The 18218-nt window shown below is 45.2% G+C and overlaps 1 protein-coding gene across 8 annotated transcripts in view; it reads right to left on the reverse strand.

Annotated features, from left to right (window-relative positions):
* Window positions 1-18218, reverse strand: part of AOPEP (aminopeptidase O (putative)) — a gene marked incomplete at its 5' end in the record, with an annotated part of 271341 nt that overhangs the window by 223332 nt on the left and 29791 nt on the right. For all 8 annotated transcript variants that reach the window (XR_014018176.1, XR_014018177.1, XM_081262546.1 and 5 more), the window contains one exon: window positions 14689-14934. Coding sequence is in view for 6 of the 8 variants with exons in the window: in XM_081262546.1 (XP_081118672.1) it covers window positions 14689-14934 (246 nt within the window). The remainder of the gene's footprint in view (window positions 1-14688; window positions 14935-18218) is intronic.

Here is an 18218-nt window from a genome sequence, read left to right on the forward strand (position 1 = left end):
ACCTGGCGAGATACAGAAGCATTCTTTTCTCAGTTTCCTCCTCTGCAGGATGCCCACAATAATGGCCTCTACTGTAGAGACTGACTGGCTTTAAATGGACCAACACATGAAGTGCACCCAGCACAATGCCAGGCCCAGCGTCCAGAGTTCAATGCAGTGGCTTCTGCAGTGACTAGGAAGGAGACCTCTTTCGGCTTCCTGGGTCTGGTTTTGGGCTTTTCAACTTCTATGCAGTGAAGAGAATTAGAAAGTGACCCAGCAGAAAGCAAATAAGATGACTACACAATCAGCAAAAGAAGCTACAAAAAAAGGAACCCCAAACTAATGAGTTTATCTAGCCCAGAAAAGAAAAAGCTGAAAGGTTTAATAATAAAGCAAATAAACAAAAATGCATTATTCAGCATGGGGCCATCAGCTATTCTGCTGCTGGAATCAGGCAGAGAAGGAAGGAGCTTTTTGCTACAAGAGGAGCAGGGTTAGCCATAAAAGAGAACTTTCTTCCCCTTGTAAAAAGTCATTTTTTCTGGTTTTAGAGGCCAGACAAGCCCAAGTCTGATTCCTAGGGACTCCTGTTCCACTTGAACGCACAACAGGGATGGCCTTCCAGCTGCTGCAGCTTCTAACGACAGTACCATATCTTAAAGTCCCCAGGTCCTTCCAGGATAGGGGGGCCACTCCCCTCACTGAGCTTTGTCTGGCTTCCTCTTTGTGGCAAGCGCCCTGCCAGACCAGTGTGGGGATCACTACATTCTCTGTGTGTCCGCAGCAAATAGCTGAATGCTGTGTGTGTGTGTGTGTGTGTGTGTGTGTGTGTGTGTGTGTTGTACACACACAGCACAGGGTCCTACAGCTCATGGTAATTCTGTATATACAAAATGGCTGCCCTTTAGAGATTAAAAATAATAATAATAATTTGCTATGCTGGTAAAGAACATTTTCTGAATTAGTTCCTTAGTGTCATGCCTCATTATGGTTGAGATAAATCATATCTATTGCTTGCCTCCCATTGATGTCACTGAAAAAAAATTAGATTAGTCTGGCCAATGTGAAACCATAATGGGGTAGCAGCCTAGGCTCTGCCTACTGTTTAAAATTGAATTTTAGCTGATCTATTCTAGAATTGCACGGGAGGTGGCATTAGGATGCTCAACTGAGTCTTTAAAACACATTTCAGCAACACGGCCCCATCTCAGTCCATTCATTCATCAAGGAGTCTGGAAATTCAGACACAGTTAGTTGTTTCCATAACCACTACTTTCCACTTTCCTTTCTGGCATTTCATGAACTTTTTCTTCATTCAGATCACACTTGGGTTTCTGCCCAAGTCTAAAGATTAAAACCATCAAAGTCGAAGTCTTCTCAACATCCTCCATTTAAGAAAAGAAACAGCATTAGCCTTCCCCTTTGTTTCAGAAGCCTGGTGGCTGGTCTTCTGGCTGGGGCCCTGGGCACCTCCAGCTCACTTCTGAGGCTGCAGGCCTTACACCAGTCAGCTCAACTCCCTCAAAACCAGGGCACCACCTAAATAAATAAAACCAACGGTCTAAACAGTATAAAATAGCACTTCTTAATGCTGATATTACATGTCAGATATATTGGTTTATTTAAAAGAGAGAGAGAGATCCTTTTTAAATTTTCAAAATTAATGAGAATAGGATGAACACAACTTTATAGTTGTTAAAATTAGCAAAATCCCTGGAAGATCAGACTTCTGTTGTTATTAGATGTTTATGGGGGGGAGGACCTCAAGAAATGCATTTTGACCTGAATCAGAGACCATCTGGTGGTTTTATTCTACAGCTTTCATTATTTTCTGGGGAAGAAAATTTAACGTTAGTATTTAAATGATTAAAGTTCAAGCTTCAGCCTTGAAGAAAGACTAAAAAATTATACATGCTGCTTCCTTAAAAAGCTCCTTTGGTGAAGTGAGAAATCCTTTTTGAATGATCTGCGTAATCTGGACTCGATTCTTTGTGACAAGCCCTTCTCATTGTCTTTTTAAACAGTACCTCATCGAACTTATCTTATTTCTCCCCAGAGCTATAGTTTTAGAGAACTGTGGGCATTCTGGGTTGGTAAAGACTGTAGAGTTGGTGATTCATGCTAATAAGCAACAAATGTTATAGGTTTTGACCTATGAAACTATCAAATTTCTCTTAGCCTACCAGATTAAAGAACCAATACTTGCTAAGGACTTGACATGTAGCCATCCAGACACATCTGCTGCACATAGAAGTCCAGAGGTGAGCAGGTGAGTAGCAGTTTACAAGCAAGGGACTGAACCCAGGGTTCACCACAGGCAAAGGCAGAACCAGTATAGACCCTGGTCTTTCCAGTCTGCACTTCAGGCTGTGTCCTAAGGGGTGCAGGTGTGCTTGGTTGCCTGGGGCACACCCTGGCCGAGATCACAACCTGTGAGTGGGCCTGTGTCTCTGCCAGGAGCTCAAACCACATTAGGACCCACCTGCTCTGCACCTTGGCAGCCAAGAGTTAAGAAGCTCAGGCCCTGAACTCTCCGTTAGCTCCTGCTGGGACGCTACCCATGTGATAAGCAGCTGAGCAAAAAAGCAAAGCTGCCCTTCCTGGCGGGTGGAAAATTATGGCAGGGCAGGGCAGAGAGACCTCTCTGGGCAGCAGGGATTCCTGATCTCAACACAAGTGGCCAGAACCTAGCCAAAGCTTGCCTTCAAAGAAGCTGCAGGGGGAAGCTAGGGCTGTGGCTCAGTGGTAAACCACTTGCCTAGCAAGTGTGAGGCACTGGGTTCAATCCTCAGCACCACATAAAATAAATAAAACAAAGGTATTGTTTCTATCTACAACTAAGAAAAAAAATTAAAAATAAATCTTAAAAAAAAAAAAAGAAGAAAAAGCAGCTACAGGGAACCTTTGACAGTTGGGCCACAGAAGACCTGGGGCTTGTTTGTGAGGATCAAACGAGAGCACATCTATCCAGAACATTCAGAAAACTGCAGGTGATCTCATCATTAAAGTATCTGAAGGCCAGAAGGAAAAAGAGCCAGGCATTGTCTGATTTAACCAAGGCCACCAACTTGGGTTGCCAGTCCTAAAATTTAATTGACACTTTTGTTTGTAGAAGGGAAAAAGAAGTGCCCCTTGTAAATTAGTCAAGACTGTGGGTATAAAGAACAGCAAGAAACCTAATGCAATCATTTTTCCCATTCATTTTCTGGGCCAGAGTCCTTGTTTGAAGGCTCCAAGGCCTTGGGAAGGGCAGGAGCACACAAGAGAAGACCACTTCTCTCCCTCATTTCTGCTCTTCTACATTCCCTGAGACCAGAATCTTCCAGGCAGCAGGAACAGTCCAGTCCTCATACCACAGTATCAGCCTCCTCTGCTCCTCCTCCCACCTGCAAATCCCAGGAAGAGCTTGTGCCAAAAGTCACACAATAAGTTTCCAAGACAGAGGTGGTTCCAAGGGCAGATGGGTATAAAAGGTAAGTGGTTTGCATCCCTTTCAGGGAGAAGGGATGCACTGCCGTGGCCTGAGAAGGTTCTCGGGCTCTGGGGAGAGCGGGCTGAAAAGCACTGATCTTCCCCTGAGTCAAATCTCTGCAAGATGCCTAGAGACCAGGCAGGGACAGTCTCCCTCACGTGGCTTCTGTGAGTTGACTGAATAACGGTCACAATGCTGGTGGTGGTGGCGCCCACTGGAAAGGTAAGTATACCGATCTGAGCCAATGTCTCTGACTCTGGAGGAAGAATTACAGAATGAGAAATAGACATTCGGTTTTGAGAACAAGCATCTTCTCATCTCTACCTTTAGAAATACAGTACAGGGCTTCTTCAACAGATTAGGGCCTTAAACACAGAGGTCCAGAAGGAAGTAAGTGTCCCCTGGATAAAGTCATCATTTGTATCCTCAAATAACTTGAAACTACCCGGGCACTGGTAGGTACCAGGCTAAATCAGCAAGTTTCTTTCATCCATCCATTAATTTTCCCCACCCCAACTTCCTGGCACAAGCACACAGTAGTCAGCTTTTCATTCATATGACAATTACCTGAGAACAACTTACAGGAGGAAAGACTTATTTTGGTTCATGGTTTCAGAGGTTTCAGGGCCTGGTTGGCTGGCTCTAATTTTGCTCTGGACCTGAGGTGAGGCAGAACATCATGGCGGAGGAAATCTGCTCAGCTCATGACAGCCAGGAAGCAGAGAGGGAAATAGAGGAAGGAGCCAGGGACAAGATATGGTACCCAAAGAATACCCCCAATTATTGGGTGTGGGGGAGACCTTGCCTTTTGGTTTTATCTCCCCCATCAGGTTTCTCCCTGCTGAAGTTAAGTTTCCGTCTCCCGAGAAGAACATCACATAATCCCTTACCCACTCCCCTCCTCTCCAAAGGGCGCCAAGCCGAAGGGCAAAGGGCGCCAAAGTCAAAAGTTTTCTCAACTAATCCCCACAGGACACAGTGTCCACTGGCCCATTCCTGAGTCACCCTGCCAATCAGCACCCGCCAGGTCCTAAACAACCCTTAAGCTGAAGCTTGCAGGCTCACACTGATGCTCTCTGCCTCTTCTTTTCTTCCCCTTCGGGCAGCCCCCCAATAAAATCTCTTGGTTGAATTTCAATCTCAGGTGAGTCACTGGCCTTTCATTGATGACCTACTTCCTCCAACCACGCCCTACCTGCCTACAATTTCCAGCACCTCCCAGGAGTCCATTCAGGTATGAATGGATTAACCCACTGATGAGGTTAGAGCCCTTATGATCCAGTCACTTTCCATAGGTCCCACCTCTGCACTGGGGACTAAGCCTTCAACACCATAATAGTCACTAAGAGCCAGGGAAAGACTAAGTTCAAGACCGCAAATTCAAACATATGCAAATGACATAATCCTGAACCACAAAGGAGTACTCAGAATAAGCCCTGAAGATGTCTCCCCAGACAACACTCAAGATGAAAAAGTGCCACTTTAGGGGGTTACACTCAAGGTTTTTACCAGAACAAGCACAAGGGTCAAGGTAGGCTTTCTGGGGCCAACTTTGTGCAGTGCCCTGAGGACTAGGGCCTAAGCCCCCTACCAGGCAGTGCACCCTGTTAAGCTCTGGGGTCCAAAATCTCCACATTGCTTGCAGCTCTGCAAGGAGGTATCAAGGCCAGGAACAAAGTTTAGTGTAAAGCCAAATAGAATGGGTGGGGTAGAGCAGGGAGGGCTCACCAGGAGTGGGAGGAGCAAAGGGAGGGATTGCAGATAAAGGGTGTGGGGGAAGGGACGGTAAGGCCAAGTGAGGAGAGAAATCAGAATTAAATGAAAACAGCATTTGTAGCTAGGCCCCTCTCCGTAAAGTCCTGCCATGCATGCATTAACCCTCCATCAATGAAAACAAAGCCCAGGGACCGGGTGCCTGCCTGCTGGGGCACAGAAAGCTTAAGGGATATAATATCTTCCAGGTGGGTGTGCCCAGAAGCACAGAGGTGCTTGACAGGTCGTTTAAAACTGACTGTCAAGGTCAAAACAACACCACCTGCAGGCACAACTGAAAGGTCTTCATCCACCCCCACCCCCCTGGGGGGGGGGGGTTCTCCGTTGTTGTTTGTTTTAAACCAAAGCACAGTTTGAACTGTAGACAAGCCTGACAACTGCTCAAACACGTGTACGTGCAACTTATTAGCGCACAAATGGAGAATATCTGGAGGCTAAGAGCAAGAGAAGCAGGGAGCAGACAGGTTAGTCACTGGCTAGGCAGTCACAGGAGGGGGTATGAGCCATAAATTGCTGGGCTGAAGGAAGAAGACCTGCTCCCAGTGACTACCTGAGAATGCAGTTTTGCACTGAGGGTGCGCAGAGCAGAGGCAGGATTATTGTGAAAGGAAGGAGCCCTGCCTTTGAGATGTTTATTTTGCAATTAACTAGAGAGGTAAGAGAGGCCCCTTCCAAAACTTCTGCTTGGGGGCCTCACATTTAAATGCCTACTGATGCCTAGGTGCTGATGGAGTAGAGAAAATCTCAGCCTCATCATCTAACTAGCTCTTGCATCAAAAAGAAAATATATGAGTATGTTAAATTGCTGAACAAAATTGAATCACCCCCGCTGTACAAAATAAAAAATTAAATCAAAGAATGTGAGGGCTCTAGGACACTAAATTCACCCTTTGCTTAGGACAGGGAGGCCCAGCAGCTTTCCAGGGAGCCCTTAGCTGTGATGGGGCGCAGGTCCCGGAGCACAGCAGCAGGCAGGAAGCACTGCCAGGCAGCTTCCCTCCCCCACTCACTAGTGCACCTCAGCCTCTCCTCACCTGAGAGAAGGGGGCAGTGTGTGGGGTCTGGGAAGCTTTCCAGTTGGTCCTTCCCTGACAGAGACACCCTGCACATGTCCCACCTAATAACATGCAATCCAATCTCTGAGCAGGATTGCCTAGAGATGGGCTGTTACTCTAGATTCCAAGACCCCACCCCAAATCCACTCAACCAGGAGTTACCACAGTGGGACCTAGGCAATTGCAGGAATCCCAAGGCACAAAACAATTTACTGGAATAAAGGAAGGAAGTGACAAAATTTATTTGTGTAATTATTTTTCTCCTTTTTAAATTTTCTATTTTTGTGTTTTTTTAGTGTACCTAATATATTAACACCAAACTAAAGTCATACAACTTACACATAAATAAGTATGGATACACAGAGCAAGCGATTATTAAAAAGGCATGCGCAACCAGAGAAGCCAGGGGCTCCCTGAGCTGAGCTGGGAGTCTCCTAAGAAAAGGCCTGTGATGGCTTCCTTGAGCCTTTTACCCACAGAGGTCCTTGGTCGCCACTGACAGCAGGAGAAGGGAACCCCATGGCCAGTTCCACAGCGCACTCCCAGGGAGTTCTGAACAGAATCATTTCCCAAAATGTGATCTGATGAGGTTCCCCCACCCGATGAAACCTTCATCATAAAGCGGGGATCCCTGGGCAAAACAGTTGGGGAAATACAGCTTAGCTGGGGGAATGTCTGGCTCTGGCACAGATGTACCAGGATATTAAATCAGATCATAAAAATATTAAAAGCTTTCTCAGAAGCCCTCCAGTAAAGAATCTCTTTTAACTTTGTTTAATTCATTCATTTCCGAAACTAATTAACCCCCAGTTCTTTGCCCCCACATTATTAACATTCCACAAAACTAGTCTCCCTTGCAACCCACTCCAGACTCTCCTGACTGAGGCTGAAGGGCTCACACTTTCTGTGGCCACGGCTTCACCAGCATGCATCACAGCTGGGCACGGTGTACATCCACTGAACGAACTTGCTGTGCCCCTCCATCCTGTCCCCACTGCCAGCTTTCAAGGCACATTCAGAAATGGCACAGGTATGGAAAAAAAAAAAAAAAAAAACCAGAAACTGCAGCTGACTCATAAAGGAAGGCACCGTCCTTAGGCTCTCAGGGCAATCTCTTAAAGGACACAGTTAAAAACTAGGATCTGCCACCCATGGTTCCCAACAACTGAGCAAGGTGGCCTCGAAGGCACAAAGGCTCAAGAGTCGGTCACCAGGCTTTCAAGGGCACCCCTCCTCCTTGCTGTCCCAAGTCTGGGCAGGGGAACCCAACTGTGCCACCCACACTCTTCTGAAATGAAGTTCCAAGATTCCTACTTTCTGGTGAGAAACGGGGAGGAGGTTATTTTCAGCATGCTAACTGGGAAGGTGAAGGGCAGCTCTGGGTTCTTCAATGACTACGGATTTGACATTCTATCTTCTGGGAGAAATGTCTAAGCTTTCTGAGGAGTCACCTCTATAAATAGTATGGTTAGTTAACCAAGAAACAGAACATGTTCTACTCTGAGCTCCACTTTGGAGTTAAATCAGGGTGGATTTTGGCATTGTACCCTCAAATTCCACATAGTAATCAACCATTTTTAAAAGGAGCCTTTCCTTACATCTGCGGCCTTTTACTATAAACAAGTGAAAACTTCTTTTTAAGAAAAGGTACCTGAGATACTTGCTCAATTCATATTAGGGGTAGGATGAAGCATCAAGGAATTCCTCATCCATTTTATGCAAACGGGCCTCTGTGGCAGGGACCGAGCCAGTCTGTTCTAGCTGCACGGTGGCTGCACCACAGCACAGGCTTTGCTCCTGCACAGTAGAGCTGCTCAAGCATCAGGCCTGGCTGAAGGATGGTTTCTGGAGTTGGGTTCCGCCCCAAAAGGAGTCCATCCCGGAAGGAAACACACAACTCCACACAAAAACCTCCACACACCGGTCAGAAGCCAGCCCCAAAGCTGGCCGCCCTCGCTTGCTTAGCGTCATGGTCTAGGAGTAAAAGCCTACAAGATGAGGAATATTTCAATTTCGGCACTTTCTACATTGACGTACATGGTCCTTTTTCACCCAGGGTGTGTGTTCTGTCCGGGATGATGCTCCTGAGGCTTCTGTGGAGAGGTGAATGGGAAGGGAAAAGCCTTTCCTCTGCAATGGAAAAATGGCCAGGTGGTGCCAGCTGCCCGTGCCAAGCTCAAGGACTGGAAGAGACTGGCTGCCCATGGTGACATCAACAGAAAGGGAAGACTACACATGCAGGTGGAGGGACAGTTGCTTCGGGAAGGCCTTTCAAAGCCTGCCAGCTTCCCTTGAAGGACAGCCCTACAGTGTGTAGGTCTGTCAATCAGTGCGTGGAGAACAGTTCAAAAGATACACAATAGGGCTGGGGATGTGGCTCAAGCGGTAGCGCACTCGCCTGGCATGCGTGCGGCCCGGGTTCGATCCTCAGCACCACATACCAACAAAGATGTTGTGTCCGCCGAGAACTAAAAAATATTAAAATTCTCTCTCTCTCCCCCCCTCTCTCACTCTCTTTAAAAAAAAAAAAAAAAGACACACAATACTTGAGCGCAGTCGTTCAGGGTGAGGAGTCATGGCTGATGACGATCAAATGCTACTTCTGGATCTGACAAGCAGCAGAGCTGCCTGATGGCAAGATGATGAGCCTGCCTGTTACTCAACAGAAATGAGAGAGCCTGGCTCCACGTGCCCATAGCACCCAGGGCTCTGTCTGATACCCAGACTCTATGGCTGCTTTAGAACCAGGCCTCAGGGACTGCTGACCTTCAAGCACACCTTCAACCACAGTGCCACTGAGCTTCCCACGGGAAATCATGAAGCCTGTATACATGATCTCAGAGACAGGTACAGATCAGCCTTGCCCATGTTGGAACCCCCAGATCCACAAGACTTACTCTACTTAGTCGAACTGGGACTGTCAAGAACAACAAAATCATCACAGCCAAGGGTTTTCAGAATCTGAGAAGAACATCATTTTATGAACACCAATTACTATTTTAGGAAAGAAAAATTAAAGGACTAAAACACATTAGAAGGAGAAAACCCCTTCTTATAAGAAGAACACAAAGTAAATCACTCTCTCAAGAAGCAAAACAAAAAGAGAGAAAGAGACAGAGTGGAGAAACTGAACACAAAGCAACTAAGGGGAAGTGTCTAAGAGGGCATACAGACTACACAGCACACTGCCTCACTCACCACTCATGCTGTGTTCACCTCGACAGCAATGGCAAGCTCGCCAAAAAACAAGGAACTGAAATGCCATAGAGAGGGGAAAAAAGGATGGAACTGAGGATCTTTCAATCATTCACACCCACCTGCTCAAAAAAACAAAAAACAAACAAACAAGCAGAGAAAAGCTACACTGAAAAATAACAGGGAAGAAAAAGCCCACTTAAAATATGTAAGATATATATGCTAGGCAGGTGCTCTATCACTGAGCTACATCCACAGCCCTCAGAATATTCTCTAAAATAATCCATAAAGAGAGAAACTTGAGAATTTGTTAAAATATGAGAAACAAATATCAACATCCAAAAAAGAAAAAAGAAACGTGCAAACCCAAAATCCAGAGGATAGCAGAGTGATGAATTGAAAGGCACACTAATTTAAGGCTCAAAATCTGATTCCTAAGAGAAAGAATCACTATGATTGCATCCTGTCTTGAAACAGGGTGTGTGTGTGTGTGTGTGTGTGTGTGTGTGTGTGTGTGTCAAAGCCCTTAAAATTTAAAGTAGGACTGTTTAGAAGTATGATAGTTTTGGTTTAGGGGATCAAAAATTCAAATAGAAGCTAACAAAGAACAAGCAAAGAAAAATTTCCGAGGCTGTGAAACCTAGCTACTTAAGATAATGACACAAATTTATGACTGCTTCCTTCCTCGGCAGAAAGGAGCACAATTAGAAGGCTGAGAACAACGGGCCCTTTGTACCAGCATGTCGTGTTTAGCTTATTCTCTTATGCATTGGCTGGGAGATGAAAATAAACAGGACAACACCCAGTCTAACCCAGCAGGAGGGGTGGAGGGAAAAGCCTGTTCCGAGCATTCCTGGGCATGTAGGGGTGCACACCGTTGGATTGCAAATTGAGGTACTTAAGACAACTGTGCATGCAATAGTCAGGAAGAAGGATCAGCAAGCCTTGACTGCACAATCCAGTCTTTCAAGAACCAGTCATGTGTAACTGGGAGCTCTAGAGTACTTCTCCACTGTAAAGTGTTCTAAGATATGTAAATAATCGATAACTCTCTAAAGTATTTATCCATCCTATTTGTGATCAATCTTTAAAAAAAAAACTTAAAAACTAGGATGAGCAAACATAAACACAGCTTCCTTCCTTTTGATCCATTGTGTCAAAAAGTTTGCAAGGAATCCGTCACCAGCCACACAAAAACATGGTAATGCCAGCCTGAGTCCCAGCACTGGAGAACTCTGTTCAAGGTCAGCAGCTGTAGGCCACTTGGGTTCTAACTAACCAGTCATGAGGGGCAGCGCACCTGGGGTTCCAAGAAAACCAAGACAAAACTGGGCCTCACTTGTAGCTGTCTCTCCACAACCCTGACCGCCTGGAATGATGGATCCTGATCCAACCACTGCCAGTTGTTAGTGTCTCTCTGCTCTTACTTACATGATGCGTAAGTAGCTCAGATGGCCACCCATTTCTCCTCCTTTATCATTTACTTGGTTTTATTTTCTTCATCACACACATCTTAGTTTCTTTTCATGAATAAAATTTTCATCCTCTGATTACATCAAGTCCATGAAGACAGAGAACTCATCAACCTTGTTCACCCTTGTAAGTGAACAAATACACCAACAAAATGAGCAAAGGGGTAAAAAAAAAAAAAAAAAAAAAAACCCAAACCCTGTCATAGTGCCATGGAAAAGAGCTCAAAGCAGAATTGGTCACCTATCAGTAGCCACTCTGAGGCAATTTTGTTCCTCAGAGGTGAAACCACATGTGGATGGCGGGACTGGTGAGCAGAGCTAGGTGGCATTTTGATTTTGGCACCAAACAAAAAACCACAGGAGATTCTTGAAATTCAAATAGGGGGGTGGAGGGTCTGGATGTCAGCGAGGTGGTTTTGCCAGTCTAATTATGTGTGGTGATATGCAATTGTGAACTGCTGAAGGGCAAATGCTGGAACAAAGCATTTATTCCAAACATACAGAGATAAGACAGAGGTGGGTGTCCACTTTCAAGCAGCTGTCATAAACCTGGCTCCAGGTGCTACTCCATCAACTGCACTGCTAACAGTGCCAGTGCGATAAGCTCCTCTCCAGTCCTGCTTCGGTACTAGAAAGTGGGCTGGTTAGTAGGTTCCTGAGACACAGAGAATGTGAGAAGTCAAGAGGAAAACAGCAGAATGTTAACTATCCAAACAGGAAGAGCTGTCCACCCATCGAGGACTCGTTTACAATGCCTTTGTCTTCACAGAAGTATCCAAGTACTCAATCCAAGAAACTTTCCTTCACAGCTCTTCCTTCACAGCTCCCGACACAGCAGATTGTGTCTTTGTGAAACCAAAACAGCAAGCCCATACCCACCGAGTGAGACCCGTGTGGGGAGGGAACAATCCACAGTGTCTTCAAAGCAAATTAGTGATTCTCCTCCAGATCAGAAAGAAGAAAAGCACCTCTCCCCTGAACAGTAGTCCTGGGAAGGGTTAGGGTGGAGGTGGGGGTCAATAAATAATGACTCTGGTTATTTCAAAAGGAGACAAGAATCACGAAATGTAGCACTGGTAAATACTCTAATTACTGCTATTATGAAAAACATTCCAAATCCGAAAACACTGGGTAGTCGTCACCTTCTTATACACTGATTTGTCATTACCACACATTCAAGCTGTACAAATGAGGTTTTATTTTTTTCCTCTACTTAGCTAAAATATCAGATTAGGCTCAAAAACAGAATCAGAGTGGAGAGTTTTAAGCTTACACAAATTATAATGTATAATATTTAAAATACAGTGAAATCTTTATGGATACAACCCCAAATTTTTTAAAGCAATTCTTTAACACAGTTATTAATGACCTGTTTTAGGTCACAAGCAGAAGTGAATGCCTTTTCACAAAAAAAAAAGAATACTAAAATGGTATAAAGTGGTACTCGTTATAATTACGACCTAATCACTAAAGAAGTTCAGAGGTATGGAACTGATGATCTTGCATTCGTGTTTATAAAACACGGAATTGGGAAAGAACCAGTTAATGAACCGAGAAATCCTTTGATCTCTCAGCATATTATAACTCACAGAACAGTGGAGAGTTACAGGGTGGAGGTCCTTTGGGATGGCTCCTTCTAGCCTTGGGGATTCTTTCCCCTATTTGGAGTGCAGAGTTGACCTAGGAGGCTGTCATTTTTGTTTCAGCTTTGATTGACAGAGCCTCAGGCAGGCAAAGCCTTAACTCTAAATATAAAGTCATAAACCCCACTTGGCCACATGTGGCTTAAGGTGTTGGGATCCCAAGAGAGTCAAGCCAAGCAAGTGGAATCCATTTAAGTCAGAGTTTGAAAAAAACAAGAGTCCCCCCTTCTTTCCCCTTCCCCTTCCCCTTCCCACTGGCTGTGGAAGATGCCACAATCCCCCTCCACAGCCCAAACTCAGGGGACAACAATGCAGTCCAGGAAGACATCTAGACGAGGGTAGACTTTATTTCCACAGTCTCAAATGGATAAAAAAGATATATGACAACCAACCACAAATTTCTGAATGTCCGTTCTCCTATTTTTAAGCACAGAAGCAGTCTTGCTGCTGCTAAGTCATCATCATCATCCCATGGTTTGACATTTGTAACACTTGGCCTTCGGGTATTACTTTAAAAGTACAGAGTTAAGTGTGTTTAAACCACTTTAAATATCTCAAAAAGCAGCAGTGTACCTGCTTGGGCACGCAAACTTGAAAAGCAAAGCTTTATAGAATGGCCGCAGGTCAACAAAATTCTGGTTTTGGCAGCTAATGTCAGGAAAGAGCTATAGAAAATAAGGTCCTGTCTCTGAAACCACTCTACCCTTGGTTCCCTCAGGCCAGAACCTGGTCCTGTTAGTGAACATGCTCTGAGAAGCTACAGCTCTCGTAAAGTGCTAAACACTCCCAAATAAATATGCCCCCTCAAAACTGTATACAAATGAGAAACATTTAATGAACAACATTTCTTCACCAATAACTCTGCTTAAATTAAGTCCAGGAGACTCTTCAAAGGGACCAAAGAAGCCCCTTTGTTAAGACAAATTCTATATATAGACATCCAAGACAATTACATGATGCATGTAACCAAATATATATAATTATCCTAGTTCCTACATTCCCATTATCTTTATAAATATAGGATAAAAATCAGTCTAAATGACTTTCTCAGACCTCCTCATGGATTAAGTCAAGTCAGCCAGCCTTTAAAAAGTATATGTATGTAGTAAAGATCAAAAGCAAACGTTCTGGTCAGTTCTTTTTTACTCATGGGTTTTACTAAGAATGTGCACAGTTTTCAGGGAAAACACCACAAATGACAGCTGTTCAAAAGCACGGAAATTAATTGGCAGCAGGAATTTCCTTGACTAATGGGGAAAAACTTAAAGTCACATGTTTTGATGAGCTTATTTTTCCCATCCTTAGCCAAGAATATTCACTGTTAATGATTAAGATTTGCAAACAGAAATATAACCAAGGGAAACCCTGAGTATACTCTCTGTCCTTTTTCAGTGGAACACCACTACCCATGGTAGAATAGAGAATGGAGTTAATGAAGGGAGTTTACCTCTAAAAGATACATCGGGGAAAGGTTCAACTTTCTGTAGGAACCAAACCAAGACACGGTAAGAATAATGCACTGATTGTATTAAAAAATAGTAGCACCGTGAGTACCACCCGCCCCACCCTGCGGCAGGCCATCTGCTCTTGAGCTGTTTGTCCAGCAGTGAGGATTGATTTTCACTGATCTGTCCACAGTCTCTCTGACACAGGGGCTCTCAAGTCGTTGCCTTGGGACTGGTGGTAAGGATGGATGAGACAGCTGGTCAGGATTAGGCAAACAGCCCATGGCCCTGGGACCAGGTCATGTTACTGAGCCCAGAGCTCACGCTCTGACCTTGAACTCATTCGCATTATGCTCTCATCACCCACACTAACAGCCCTGATCAGCTCTGAACAACATACATCACCCTGGGCAACCCCAGCAACAGCGTGGGCTTTTTATTCTCAAGGCAGTTTGAATTGAGCCCATGACACCCACAGGCCCACAGGGGCTTAAACACTGACCCTCAAAGGAGCAATAAGATGTCCAAGGATGAGCTACGTGGCCCTTGCCTCCAAATCAAATGACAGCTTTAAGACAGCTCAAGAAAAGCAAGAAATGGTCTAAGAATCTCCAGAGCACGTGCTCCAAGTGACACAAGAGAATGACATACCTGGCCATCCCCAGACTTGAGAAGTTAGCAGGGACAACGAGTACATCCAGCCGGGAGAACGGGTGTGTCCCCAGGACAGAGTGCGCAGCTGAGAGGCAAGGAGGGATCAGAGGCAGAAGGGTCTCTTGGCAGACATCCCGGAGGCACATCGGGGCAAAGACTCGGTGAGGAATGACCTCCTGGGCAGTGGCAGAGGCATTCTGGAAACGGCAGGGGTACTCCACGTGACCACAAACACCAGCACACCTGGGGGATGACAGGAGAAAAGCAGATGCGCTTACTGGTAAACCGTGTCCACTCCTGCTGCGGAGGGGTGGAACTCTTCAACAATGGACCACTTTCAGGAGACAGAAGTTCCAACAGGCTCATGAGCAAAGACAGTTCTCTGTTCAAGTGGATAGCAATGAAAGATTACAGATCAAAACACTTACTGAGGGGCTGGGGCTCGGGCTCAGGGCAGAGTGCTTGCCTAGCATGTGTGAGACACTGGGTTCCATCCTTAGCACCACATACAAAAATAAAGAAAATAAAGGCCTGCTGTCGATGTACAACTACAAAAAATAAATAAAATAAAACTGATGTGCTTGAGTTCATGGAGCAGTTCAATCTAAGTGATAAAAAAGCAGTCAAATCTTGTTTTAGAATAAACTGAGGGGATGGGATCCAAACTCAGAATAAAACTACCTCCCACCCAAATAAAAACAATTTCTTCCCTCAGTAACGTGCTTTTAAATATCATCATGGGAAAATCTCCAAATCAGGGACGAATTGTAACTCTGAAAGGAGGGGAAAGTACAGCCAAGCTTAAGATAAAAATTCTGGAAATTTTCTAGATTGAGAGACTCATACTAAGGTAGGAGAACAAGCCAAGTGACAGTTGCAGGTACAAACTTTTCAAAAGGACACAGTCCCTTTGACTGACAAGCGGTCTGGGGGTTCTTCACAAAGCCCATCCAGAGCAGCTGCTGAGGACCCACTGGTTTTCTGAGGCAATAGTCCCGCAGGCTACTGTCAACACAAATTTAAAGGAATTGTCCTTTTAAGTAACTATATGAAGCCCACTCAGTACCATCTGACCACTACCAGTTATCCCGTCAAAGGTGCAGCTGAAGAGAATTCCTAGAACCTGACTTGCAGGTCTCAGAACAGCTATCTACCCACCAAAACTGACTTCAAAGGGAAGTCTGTCTTCTCACCTGCTAACATGTCCTTTATGCAAGCACAATGTGCAGCCTCTTTACTTTGTATTACAAATTATGATTATGACAATAGGTGCTTGTTTGATTCACAGTGAACACTAAAAAATTTTTAAACACCGGCCTGTCCCAATATGGGCAGGTTTCAATGACAATTCCTGTTCCAATTTATGAAGTGCCCTTCCCCCAAGCAAGGCCAGCTCTCAGGAGATCCATACAGCGGTGCTCTCCCCTCTGTGTGACTCAAGGAGCCCGGCCTCCAGCCCTGATGATGCTTCATCGTGGTTGGGGGTAAGAAAAATGGAAGGAGAGCTACAGAAACTTCAGCAGAATAAAGCAGTAGAAAGAATATAATTACTGCCATTGAACTCTAGCCGCAGTCCCTGGATTGATAACCTCGCATTGGAGAGTCAGCCAAGGTGCCTGTTGGTAAGCACTTAACTGAAAGGCCAACGTGTCCACCTAATGTCAAGAACCGTTCGGGGCATTAGTTCAATCAAAGGTCTCACAAAGTGGAAATGAACCACCATCACACCTTTTCCTACTGCATTTACACAGGCATATGATGAGCTACAGTCATTTAAACTCACACTCCCGGTTGAAAAGCTATTAGAGCGTGTTAGCAATGGAGATCCTGGAGGTGTACAGGCATCTTCTGGATAAATTCCACAAACCACAGTACAACACTGCAAAGAGGCCCTTCATCTAGGAACATACAGCCTGTTTCCACCAGGCAGGTTTATTTCTTATAGACAAGAACACCAAAGGGCAGAGAATAGATTGAGGTAGCCAGAGATACGCCAAAAAACCCCGCTTGTTCAAGGGAAAATGTGATTGAGAGTCTCTTGGGAAACATATGGCACTAGCCTAGCTGATGGAAATGATTCCAAGTGCGTGACTGGGCACTATTTTCCATAATCAAAGTCTGAGAGAAAATGCAGGAGTATACAGCCATCAAACCATAGACAAGTGAGACCAGTAAGTATACAGCCATCAAACCATAGACAAGTGAGACCAGTAAGGCTCCTAACAAAAATGGAAATGTCATGAGGGAGGTAACTCGCACAGTCCTACATGGTGGTATGGTGTGGATGTGAGGTGAGGTACCCCCAAAAGCTCACGTGTGATACCATGCAAGATTTAGACAAGAAATGACTGGATTATCAGAACCTTAACCCAATCAGCAAATTGATCCACTGAAGGGATTAACTGAATGGTGACTGAAGTGGTGGGGTGTGGCTGGAGGTGGGAACTGGGGCAGTGGCCTTGGGGTATATTTTTTGTATCTGGTGAGTGGAGTCTCTCTGTGCTGCTGATCACCATGTGAGCTGCTTTCCTCTGCCATGATGTTCTGCCTCACTTCGAGCCCCTGGCTGTCTATAGACCAAGACCTCTGAAACCGTGTGCCCCTAAATATACTTTTCCTCCTTTAATTGTTCTTGTCGGGTCTTTTAGTCACAGCAGCTGCAAAGCTGACTAAAACAGAGAGACCAGAAAACCTGGGTTTCAGCGGCCGCTCAGAGACCAGCTGTGACCAGAGGCGGCAAGGTGGTATCTGGGACCTCTTTACTTTCATCTCTCTGCAAAATGGCTGCTGAAGGAGGGAAGGAAATGATTGGAAAGGGGTGTGAAAGAACTTCCCAGAGTGAGTGCTCTCTAACTGGCTTACAATGTATATATAGTGTCAGAAACTTGGCAAGCCAAGTAAGACTTGCGCATTGCACTGCATGCTAACTACACTTTAATTAAAATGAGAAAACTGGAGCTGGGGGTGTGGTTCAGTGGTAGAGCCTTGCCTAGCACATGTAAGGCACTAGATTCGATCCTCAGCACCACATAATAATAAATAAAATAAAGGTATGGGTCCATCTGCAACCAAAACAACAATGAGAAACGAAATGATCTCTGAGGTTTCTTCTTGCACCATGACTCCGTGACAATTGCTGCGTGAGCCCCTCTGTACATCCAGCCTGCCTCTGGAGAACTCAGGGGATGCTGCTGTATTTGCACTGAATCGTCAAGTCTTGCAGAGACCCCATGGCCACATGGAGATGTTCTCTTTCCGCTCAGGCAACTCTTCACTCTCCACACCTGTACAGAACGCCCCTCCCCACCAGGCCTGCTCTCCTTCAGAAGGAACTGCCCATTTTCAGTGCCTTTAATCATTTTTGCTGAGCTCCTCTGGACTTCATCCAAGTTTCTGTGCCGTGCTTAAGCTGCATGGTCCCAACAGAAGCCTAGAGAGGTTAAACATAACACCAGAGTCCTCTGTGGCTGGAGCAGAATAAAATTAATAAGCTTTTGACAGTTTATCTCGGTGCCTTACAGCTAATG

The sequence above is a fragment of the Spermophilus citellus genome, assembly GCF_964194105.1.
Source record: "Spermophilus citellus genome assembly, chromosome: 12".
NCBI lineage: Eukaryota > Metazoa > Chordata > Mammalia > Rodentia > Sciuridae > Spermophilus > Spermophilus citellus.